Here is a 12,059-nt window from a genome sequence, read left to right on the forward strand (position 1 = left end):
CACCTTCAGCACACAACTTATGTGGACGACATCACCCTTTGGGTGGACCCCCGTAACACAAAGCTCGACGCTAAAGAAACGGTCGAAACCATTCAGACGGCCCTAGATGCCATTGACCAGTGCCTGCAAACTACGGGCATGCAACCTTCCCCAGAGAAGACAGCCTTTTTCATCGTCGGCGGTCTTGAGCACAACAGCCCAGACAACACTCGGACATCCCCAGGATGTCCTCAGGACACCCTTTTGAGGACATTATGATGTTCTGAGGATGTCCTCAAATGATCCTGGAAAGATCCTAAAAACGTCCTATTGTCCGGCTTCAGGACACCCTCAGAACGTCCTCAGGAGGGCAGCCAAGGATTTTTCTAGTACATTTTTAGGAGAATGCACTGCAGGTGCAGCTGTTCTCTGAGCTGTTAAGATGCTTTCATTTTTATTGTTTCTAGGTTTTCTCCAACTGGATTTTGAACCGAAAGATGCCTGCAAGAGCTGTCTGCAGAAAAGAAATGCATTGTTGAGCACTATTCAAAGTGAAATTTACACACTAACTCTAGATTACTAGTCAGTGAGAGGCTAAGAACATAGGGAAAGAGAAAGGAGGAAGAAAGCTGGCGAAATGCTGAAGAGGAAAGAAAAAACTTCTCCCCTCCAGCATCCTGTCGGCTTTCTCCTCTGCGTATTTCCTTGCGCTATGTTCTTAGCCTGTAACAATGAGCATGATCGTGCCATTCATTATTGCAAACAAAGGTAACTGTTCAAGAAATACTTTATTGGAGAGCAATGTTATACATGACTTTTTTTAATGTCTGCACCAGACGTGCAGTCTGGCTTCGCATCTTGGCCAGCACTAGTCCGAATTGTCAGCGGGATCTAGAAAAAAATTTCAATTTCATAAGCATTAATAATAAAAAACAGGTAATGTGAGAAACTTACCATCATTTCGAACACCTCCGGCTTTTGACTGCAGCTTTTTCAGTTTCTCTCCAGCGTGGAGCAGCCATACTTTGATGATGGTCTCCACGTCAGCTTTGTTTGCGCACTCAACATTTGATTTCACTGCTCCTAAAACATTGATTTGTGATGACAGTCACAGCAGAAAGCTAAGATGGTCTAGAAAAAAATCACAATTAATGTTCGTGCGAGGAAGATACTCTTGCTACCGAGTCTACTTTCGCACAGTTGAAAAGCTCGAACCACTCGTTTACGCGCCGGCATTTTTCCCGCCGAAATTGCCGTTCATTGCTTTCTGCCATTTCGAAGAAGTACTACATTTAAAAACAGACTGACCTTTGTCACGGCCTTCCATTGCTGCCATCATCAATTCGGGTGGAACAGCGCGGATATACAGACTCGCAGCGCTGACTAGCAACTCAGTGATATATTTCTTCTTCCTCAAATCGTCATCATCTTCTTCGCCGTTAACGAGAACATTTTAAATTTTTAAACACAAGAAACCCAATAGCCAATAAACATTAATAAGTAAATAATAAATAAATAAATGACAGCTAAAAATAAATAAAACCAAGAAAATTAAAAACAAAACAAAATAAATTAAAAAAAAAACATTTATTACAAAAAAAATTACAATTAAAAAAATTAAACTTAAAAAATATTTCTTTTAATTCTTTCAGTTTTATTTCTTTTTAGTTGTCATTTATTTATTTATTAATGTTTATTGGCCATTTGGTTTCTGGTGTTTAAAAATGTTCTCATTAACGGCGAAGGAGGAGAAGATGTCGTAATGAGGAAGAAGAAATATGTAACTGAGTTGTTAATCAGCGCTGCGAGTCTGTTCCAAGGTACTGCGGTGGGCTAGTTGGTTCATACTTAGTGTTTGAACAGCGCACCATCCGATGACACTGGATCAAAAGATGTGGGAGATATTTTTAATACGTTCAAGTCTACTCTTCGCCCGTTCACTCTGACAAATGAGTTACCCGAGGAGCAACAGCTGCGATTTTTAGATTTGACACTTCTATTCGGAGATCATGTCTGTTGGAAGTATTCGCCCCGCTCTAAAAAATCCTTCCTTCCGTTTTCATCCGCACATAAAAAACGCCCTTCACAGGTCTTGTCACCACCAGGTCTCGAGTAGCTTTACCACTCAAGTGAATCGACTGAAAAATGCGGGCTTCCCAGATCATATTATATGCAGCGTGGCGGAGAGGCTTCTACAAGAGTCTCGTAGCCAAGCTGAACCTTGTCAAAACGTAACCAAGGAAAAGTTACCCACGGCAGTCATCCCGTATCTTCATGGAATCTCCCACAGCCTCAAAAGAACTGCAGCCAAGGTAGGAGTCAGAGTTGTGTTTTCGGCACCCAACAAGCTTGGCCGGATGTGCAAAAAGGTGAATTCTACATCCCTCTCCATCTCCCAAACACCATGCGGGAAGAAGCACGCGAGACAATTCACGGAATGTACAGAAGGTGCTGTATATGACTTACCTCTCTCCTGCGGTCGTTCATACATTGGGCAGACCGGAAGATGTATCAATGAACGACTGAGGGAACATGCCGCCTCCATAGGAAACACCTCAGGCAGTAACTTGGTTAGGCATTGCAGCGACTGTTTGTGCTCCCCTTTATTCGGTCAATGTACCATCCTAAAAAGACACTTTAGGACGCGGGAGATCGTGGAGGCCTTTTCGATATACAAAAGAGGGGAAGGAGCCATCAGCTCTCCATCAATAACCTTGCTTGCCAAAGAAATAGAATTCCTTGAAGAGCAACCTAGGCATGTGCGGGAAAGGCCTTAGTTTAGTTGACACTTTCCAAGATCATTGGTCACCATCAGGCGAAGACCGCTGGACATCACAATGCGCAGAATCTACACAAAGGCTCCTAAAAGAAGAAAGGCGGCAATCGCACGCTCAATGGTCTCCAGGTGGCGAAGGTTACCACGCCTGGGTCAGCAAACTATAGCACGTGCTTTTTCTCCTTTTTTCTCCTTTTTCTTTTCTTTTTTCTTTTCCTTTCTTTTCTTTTCTTTCCTTCTTTTCTTTTCTTTCTTTTGTTTTCTGGTTGCGCTTTCGGTTGAAGAAAGGGTGACGCCTGCTGGCACAGGCCATTCCCGTGCAAAAAGCTGCCGCGCGTGTGTCTGATGAAAAAAGTGCATTTTGGCACTCTCAAGTCTCGCGCACTTCATCCTCTTATGAATAAATAGCATCAGTTGATAGTCAGCGCTCGTCCTGTCCTCTTCTCTTCTATCTTCCTGTCGTCTTTGCGCTGTTCAAACACTGAGTCTGTTTCCTTTTTGTGTGTCTGTGAGTTTGACTGTATCTGCGGTGTTCCATCCAAGCGTGAATTACCAACTAGCCCAAGCATCCACATTATCAAGCCATTATCAACCTCGACGCTATTTCTGTGTCTGTCCTGGCTTGGCTTAGCTTGCTTGAGTCTCTCGGATGGGTGGATAATTGCCTTGTAGTAGGCGGTAGCTTGCGCCACCTAGATTAGATGTTGCCAATGGAACAGAATTTCGAAATACTGCGCAAATACAAAACTAATATTAATTTTAGTGCGTCCTGGTTTTATTAAAGAGTTGTTCGATCAAAACTATAGTTAAAAGATGTCCTAAACTTACGCAACTACATGTAATAATTTATATGGGAAATTTAGTTGAGCACTGACCGTCAACTGTGTATACTACCGCCATTTCATTCATTTATTTTTTTTTAAAACGCAATCAAATTGAGGACGTATATATTACGTTTAACTTTGTATCCTTCGTCCTCAATAAGTCCTCGGAAGGACGTTTCTAGGATGATCCAGCAACTGACGTTCTCAGGATGTCCTGAGGACGTCTTGAAAACCGTGAGGACGTTTGTACCTTTCGAGGATGTCCTGAGGATGTCGGGTGTTGTCTGGGAGAGCTCAAATACACCTGACCCTGGCCGGCCAGTCCATTCAGCGCTCCCCCGAACGTTGGATTCGCATATTGGGAGTCCCACTGCACGCTCAAGGAGGAGCGCAAGAGTGGATCAAGCAACTCAAACCCAAGTGGCGACAACAGCTCCAACTCATTAGAGAGTTTTAGAATAGGGGGCCCCAACGCTTTGGGGAACCCAACGCTTTGGGGTACCCAACGCAACGACACCTCACGCAACGTGCTTATAGAATAGGGTTTGTGACGACGCAACGCGGCACGCTCGCCTTTTTCGCGTGCAGCGCCATTGTGGACAACGAACTAACTTCTTAACAGTGAAAAATTATGAAAACGTAAAACATTTGCGCTGAAACGACACTTGATTGTGGCTTGCGGTTCAAATAATAGGGACGGTAACACCAGTTGGAACGGCACAGCAAGACCTATCTGCCGACCGTCTCTGAATCAGAAGATTTACTTCTCTGGTCACAAGAAAGTGCACGCCCTCAAGTACCAGGCTATCATGTGAGCCAATGGAATTATCTGCGAACTCGACGGGGCCATTCCCCGGTCGCAGGCACGACGCTGGTAGGTGTAGCTTGCTTTTAGCCCATCCTGTAGCTGAAGCAGCACGACAGTTAGAGAGAGTTTTATAATAGGGGGTCCCAAAGCTTTGGGGCCCCAAAGAAATAGGGGCTCAGCACTGCGCATGCGTAGAACCCAAACTTCGTTTGGGGTTTTGGGTTGGCTCGCGCCCCCACCGTGAAATTCGAGAAATAGCGTGGGGCCCCCAATTGCTTGGGGCCGGGTTGTATATCGGCAAACATGGCGGCGCCCTTTCCGCTCGCTTCGGTGCGAATTCGTCGTGGTCGCTGCAGTATTAGCCAATTTCATTGCCAATGAATAGTGCAACCGGCTGTCGCTTTGCTTAATCTCGCTCAAGTCACAAAGAATGAGCGGTGGGCTCGCCCCATTTTAAAGATCGTACCTGATTCTGGCCGTTCTTAAGCCTAAACATACCTCGTAACTGTTGACATGGCGACATATTGCTACTCCGTGGCTAAAAACTCGTTCACACAAACCTTTTTTTTTTTTTTTTTTTTACGTTACGTTACGAAAAGTCACCGGGAAATCTGTGCTTCGTATTGAACTGTGCCAGCAGCAGGTCGACCCGGTCGAGGATGGCCCGCGTTGAGAATTCTCTTCCGATTGTTTCGGAGACCCTTTCGGCAATTGAAGTCCATCTCCTGGAATCCTGGAATGGGTTAGTGGCGTACACTTCGCGTAGCACATAAATGTCATCGTCGATCGAGAAGCGAACGCGCGCGGGAGCCTTCTCTTCCGCCATTTTCTTCTGACCTTGGATCGACCTAGACCCGTTCGGCCACCCCGCTTTGGGTGTAGCCGAAACAATCCAATCCGAAGCGCTCGAATTGGGCGCTTGTTCTCGTAGTAACATAGAGAGTTGAGCTAGTTGGTACTTAGGAGACATACCTAAAACAGCGCACAAGCACAGGAGGAGGATAACAAAACACAGGTAGGGGCGCTGACTCCCAATTTATGTATTGTGAAAAAAAGAGAAAGAGAAGGCTTCAGATATGAAGTCCACGTCACCCACGTTGTTGCTTTTCTTTCCTCTTTTTTCTCATCTTTTTTTCGTCGTGACCTTATAATGTCAGCTTTCTCCTTTTCTACTGCAACTTAGTAATGTACCTGTTCTTATTCTTTCTTCTTTTTACCTTGTGGGTGCGCGTGGGCTTCATGTCTGAAGCTTCCTCTTTCTCTTTCTTTCACAATACATAAGTTGCGAGTCAGCGCTGTTTTCCTGTGTTCTATTTTCTTCCTCCTGTGCTTGCGCGCTGTTTTAGGTATGGCTCGTTCTCGAACTTTTTGGGCGTTCGTGTGCGCTTTGACCATCTGCAGCCGAAGATTTAGGCCTTGAACTATGCCGAGACTGAGACGAACACGAGCGCGCATACTCTGCGAGCAGCTGCACTATTTAGATCTGAGCTGGTGCGACTTTGAAGTCTTGAAATACTTGTTTTCAAGATGCAGGTATCGTGCCACGAACGAAATCTACTCGGAGCCACGGAGTAGCAATACGTTGCCATGTCAACGGTTACCGCGTATGTTTAGGCTTAGAAATGGCCACAGTCAGGGACGATCTTTAAAATGGGGCGAGCCCACCGCTCATTCTTTGTGATTTGAGCGAGATAAACCAAAGCGAAAGTCGGTTGCACTATTCATTGGCATTGAAATTGGCTAATACTGCAGCGACCATGACGAATTTGCTCCGAAGCGAGCGGAAAGGGCAGCGCCATGTTTGCCGACGCAACCCGGCCCCAAGCAATTGGGGGCCCAAACGCCAACCCAAAGCCCCAAACAGAGTTTGGGTTCTGCGCATGCGCAGTGGTGAGCCCCTATTTCTTTGGGGCCCCCAAGCTTTGGGGGCCCCTATTCTAAAACTCTCTATTAAGATAATGGGCAACCGCCTCGGTGGCGCGGGCACGCGCACCATCCGCTTGCTCACTCAAGCAGTCCTGACCTCAAAAGCCTGCTCTGGAGCCGGATGTTTCATCCTGACCAAGGCGCAGCTCAAACAGCTGGAAATATTGCATCGTGAATGCCTGCGTGCAATCACGGGTCTCCCAAGACACACTAAGACGGAAGAGCTGTGCCTGTACTCGAATCTTCTGACTCTACAAGCCATCATTGAGACCCGCGTTGTTGGCCATCAGCGGCGCCGGACATCGACTAGAGCCGGTCAACGTCTTCTGGAATTACAAGGTTGGCGGCCTCCCGTAGGAGAGGCCCCGCCTCCGAAGAGCATTCCACCATGGGAGGACATTATGGTTAGAAACCCGAAGCCGCTCACTCGCAAACAACACCGCGAAGAACATTCGGAAGAAAGAGCTGCACTCGCTGCGCGGGCAGACCTCGTGGAGCACGCGGTCTTCACAGACGCCGCGTGGTGCCAAGAGACGAAGCGGGCCACACTCGCCTACGCTACTGGCCAGGACCGATATGCTCAGACACTTCAATACGACAGCGAACCTAGCACGAGCCGCCTCGAACTTGATGCAATACTCCTGGCACTATCTCGAATAAGAGAGACATTCGACCCAGTGGACGTACCTACCCGTGTAACCATCTTCACGAATTGTAGGGAAGCCCTTGCCCGTCTGGGGAAAGCTCCTCGCGAAGGGACGCTCTGCCAGCGAATCAAGAGTCTGTGCTCGTATTTGAAAAACACCAAAGGTATCGAGGTGAGACTGGACTGGTTCCCGGGACAGGCGGGCGGCATCGGTGACGAGGCCGCACACGCGTGGGCGAGCGAGCACAGGGAAGACCGCTCCAACCCAGGGATCTTCGGCCCCTTCGCGCCGCCGGACCCAAACCTTCTAGAGAAGAAATCTGCGGCCCGACAAGAGGATCAGCGTCGGCTGCGAGATCAAACACCCTACCCGGCACCATTACCCAAGGGTTTACCCAGAGGGGCACAAGTGTTAATACACAAGGCCCGCACCGGAGCTGCGCTCACCGAAGACATAGTCGCTCGGTGGCGTAGCTACAAACCACGGAGGGGCCGCCCACCCGACCAGGTGCCACCGGAAGGGTCCGAGCCCGCTGCACTTGTCGTCTGCACTACATGCACCGCCGGCGTGAGCCCGACGATCCGACACCTCCTCTGGGATTGTGCCGGCTTGCGAGACAAAAGAGCCGAACACCTGGGGCCTCACATCGACACTTTAGAGGCCTGGATCACACCGGTGAACGAGGCACGGGCCAGGGAGACGCTATTCTCCCTATGGGAGTTCACGCGCTCAACAGGAGTGCACCGCCGAATGTAAACTTTTCCTACCTATATTCCTCTTCCCCCAATAAGGCCATGGCGCCACCCTTTTTGAAAATAACGTTGATCGTCATCATCACCATATACACCAGCTCGCTTGCGCCCTTACGTTCTGCTCATTAATATTTCTTTCCACATAAAAGTGGGAAATTAGAGTTTGACGTTCTTGTGAGCTCGAGAACCTTGTCTTCTGATCGAGTTACGAATGTTCTACGCACCGAATGTTCTACGCCCGATGCTGCAGGCACCCACGCGGGTACAAATGATTCTCCGCGTGGAGGTCGGGAGTCAGTCTCGCTCTTGCACTCGGTCGTGCTACTCCGCCGACCTTCAACGCCTGGGACGCTACCTCTTTGTATTTTTGTTTTCGGCACAAGTTCGCCAAATTAAACTTTTAATTTCTGTTGATTCGTCGCCTCATCATTTGTCATTCGTGACAATATGGAGCACCATTTGTATTTTTTAACAATGAGCTTTTATACCTTTTCTGCATTTTTCATTTGGATTATTGTGAAAAAAATGGTCGTTGTTTCCTATAATAAGCGAAAGTAGTTGACTGTTGGAGAAGCAGTGATAATGTTTAAATTAGTGACACGGTCACCTAATAAACTTACCTCATTCTTTTTTAGAGTTCGAACTCTGGGTGAGCCAAAACGAGATCACTTTCCTTCCCAGATGCTGCGAATTTGCTTACTGGCTCGCCACTTACGGACGGAAGACGCACATCCTCTACAATAAATACAAATGTAAACTCGTTCTTTAGGACACCGGAGATTAACGATCACCTCTGTTATGTGCTTCATTTTACGGCTGCTTGATCGAAGGAAATAAACAATATATATGATTCATATTTTCCTCTTTTTTAATTGGTGCACAATATTTATCAAAAGTCTGATAACTGTATTTCAAGCATGTTCGCTATAGTCCCGTAGCTCTGAAGTTTGGAGCAGCGATCCAGGCGAGAAAACTGTATGTGTGGTTCGCCTTTCGAACGTGCTTCATTGCGCTTCTATGCTACAGTGTTGTATACACCATTCCATTAGAAGTTCTAACCAGAGCCTCTAAATGAGCTGCGCTTAGAGTATCGGCCGTCCGTTCCCAGACATTGTTGTGGGCGCCGCCATTTCGGTTCGCATGCAGAGCAGACGCGGCTGCCGATCGTCGTGATTCAAAAGTGCGACTTCCTCAGCATTAGATTCGGTGTTAGAAAGCTCTTGTAATGTTGCTTTGCTTGGCCCCGAACTGTTTAAACATTTGTGGAGGACAGAAGAGCGGTTCTTGTGATTTGAGATAAAGCTTCAGATTACTGGCAACCATGATTTTAATCCACAATATGGGCAAGTGTCGTTACTCTACAGTGTAGCTTAATAATTTAGCGGCACTAGTTTCTAAAAGTGAGCGAAGCACCCGCCATACGCACGACCACTGAGGATCGCACCGGCCAGAAACTCTTTGTTTAGAAAATGCTGGGCTGTGAAGATCGTAGCGCTCAGCGTGCGATCTTCACAGCACAGCACGCACGTATTCGTCGATCCCTAAAGCGAGGAATGCCCAAGCCATACGTACAAGCGCTGAAAATGGCAATACGGCCAGAAACTATTTTCTACCTACAACCGTGACTCGTGCATAATCTGACGCTCATTGCAGGCTCGCATCTAAAGGTTGAACTCAGTGAAGCAAAGATTAACAGCAAAATTCGCACTGCAAAACTTTGTTACAACACGCCGCTGCGTATTCGTCGGAAACCAAATTTCATGCGACAAACAAGCGATGAACGCCGCCAAAGTCAGTACATGATGTCAAGGTGTCGGTTGCGTGGACGACTTCTTCTACACGCAAAGGACGCACTTGCAAAAGCCGAAATGTCGAGCGCAAACCAACGCACAACACCAGCGAATTGTGTGCTCACATAATACGTTCGGATGGTTCAAACTAGAGCCACTAAATGAGCTACGCTTAGAGTATCGGCACAACGTCCCCCGATCAGCTAGTACAAGCCGCCATCTTGGTGCTCATTGCAGAGCAGACGCAACTCTCGATCGTCAGAATTCAAAAATAACACTTCCTCCAATTTATATGTGGGGTTAGGAAGCTCGGGTGATATTGCTTTGCTCCGTCGCGAACTGTTTTAAAATATCTGAAGGACGGAAAAGCGTTTCCTAAGATCTCAAATAACGCTTCCGATAACTGGCAACCATGAATATAAGCATCAACATGTCTGAAGTGTGGTTACTTTGAAGCGTAGCTTATTTAGTTGCTCTAATTCCAACTAGTGCCACTAATACCATATTCACGCGGTTAGCATAAGGGTACGTATAACATAAGTCCCTTTGCTCTCGACGAATCAGCCCGTGCTCTTGGGGCGCGAGCTCACGATACGCGCGGGAGATCGTTAATTGATTGGCCGCAGAAAATAAAGGTCCCTTAGCTAAAGCTACCTTTACGGTCGTGTGACTTGGGTATAAATAAGCTACGCTTCAGGGCAGCCAAACTTGTCATCTCGTGGCTTAAAATCATGGTTGCCAGTAACCAGAAGCATTATCTGAAATCACAAGAAACGCTTCAAAACCAGTCAAAAACCGAACTCTCAGTTTTTTTGTTTTTTTTTACTATAACGCTCGTGCTCCGCGCCGGCCCTTGGCCCTGCCAGTAGCGGCGGACGTCGGGCGAACAAAACCTAGCTCGCATAAAGGCTGAACTCCATGAGATGAATTTCCTGCGAAAAATCAAAGAATTTCGCCCGGTGGCTTTTGCTCTGCCCGTGGCATCAGCACAGTGGCTTCTACGTCGCGTAAAAAGCGAACGTGCCGTCGGGCGACCTTTGTCAGTTATTCGTCACAGGCTACGTTTCCATGAATGCGACCGTAGCGCATCGAATCGAGCAGGGACCAATCAGACGCAGCCTGTCTTCTTACTTCTTCCTCTTCCATCCAACTGCTACCAATCAAAATCGTGAAATCTCGACTCGATGCGCTACGGTCGCATCCATGTAAATGCAGCCACATATTTCGCTCCATGGAGTCCAGCCTTATAATCGGCGGCAAACAGCTCGTGGCCCGAGCTCACCCCGAGCGCCCGACCTTCATGCGCAGCTGCGAGCATGCAGCTTGTTGGTTCCGGAAAAACTTTACGCCATCTATGAAGAAAAGGCTACCAATAAATCTCGGTTGAATTCCCCTTAATCCGCCGAGAAATGGCGGAAGCATGCGACGGCAGATTGAGTGCCTTCATACCAGGCTTGTGCCCCATCTCAAATACTCTACTCAAGATACTGTATTTCAAGTGGTTATGATGTCTTGGTGTCATGCAAACACTTTTGATCGAGAGTATTTGATACAGTATTTTGATTACATTTCTGAGTATCTTGTACTCATTATCTCAAATACATTTTTGGCGTTCAGCCATTTTTCAAGTTTTTCGGTATGAAGGGGCGCGGGCGTGGCACGAGCAAACGGGAACATTATTTCGACCAACCAAATCCTGTTGTTAGCTCCGATAAGCTACGGTGACTTAGATTGAAGCTTGTGAAAAGATCACTTTTGGGCCGATTGTGACTCATATTTCACCCCGAAGTTCGTGCACAGTTTTTCCCTCACCTTTGCAAAGGAGCCTTTTGTTTCCCAGAGTTTTTCCCAAAAATTCCTTAAACTAAAGAGGTGGTTTTACGGAAGTAAAAATCGCCACACTGAGGCGCAACATTGAATGGGAAACAACCCACGACAGCAATGCACAAGCAAGTGTTAAGAAAATAACAAATAGAAGAAAATGATATGTAAGCACAAAAAGAAGACACTTTCTTTTGCTTGTATATTTGATCCCGCTACAACCAAATGTCTAGGTTTTTGTGTATTTTTTTGTTGTTGTTTCTTCATTGTGTCGTCAGTTTGGCACTTATTGCTCTCGCAAACACTCTCTGTAAGCGAACATTGATAAGCAGAGAACAGGACCGTCAACGAACTACAAGCAGGATGACCTCTCAAATGCCAACAAAGCGTCCACCAACCTTGAGTGCCTCTCTGAATGCAACCAACTTGGAAAAGGTGTGACCAGTGCGGTGTCTATTATCTGGGCTCTCTTTGTTATCCATTTACTTATTTCCGTATACCAAGTCCGTTTATAGTGAACTCCCCGTACAGGAAATATGAATTGTAGTTAAACGATGGGTCTAAGGTACTCCGCAGAACGTTATATTCAACGACGTCATTATAACTGAAGTAACGTTTTTTTTTTCTTGTCCCAGAAATGTTTTGTAACATGTACCAGTTATATCCGGCTCCTTAGAGTTGGGCTGCATAGAAGAAGCCCACGATGTATTTTTTTTTCGTTCTGTGTGGTTGCGTG

General features: G+C 46.9%; 1 protein-coding gene across 1 annotated transcript in view; it reads left to right on the plus strand.

Moving 5' to 3' along the window:
* Positions 1-8,481, plus strand: part of LOC115325026 (male-specific histamine-binding salivary protein-like) — a 43,559-nt gene extending 35,078 nt beyond the window's left edge. Inside the window, exon 5 of the mRNA XM_029985726.2 lies at positions 8,348-8,481. Within this exon, the coding sequence (XP_029841586.2) occupies positions 8,348-8,481 (134 nt within the window). The remainder of the gene's footprint in view (positions 1-8,347) is intronic.
* Positions 8,482-12,059: the final 3,578 nt, after the last annotated feature.

The sequence above is a fragment of the Ixodes scapularis genome, unplaced genomic scaffold (genome assembly GCF_016920785.2).
Source record: "Ixodes scapularis isolate PalLabHiFi unplaced genomic scaffold, ASM1692078v2 PGA_scaffold12__126_contigs__length_90152505, whole genome shotgun sequence".
Classification (NCBI taxonomy): Eukaryota; Metazoa; Arthropoda; class Arachnida; order Ixodida; family Ixodidae; genus Ixodes; species Ixodes scapularis.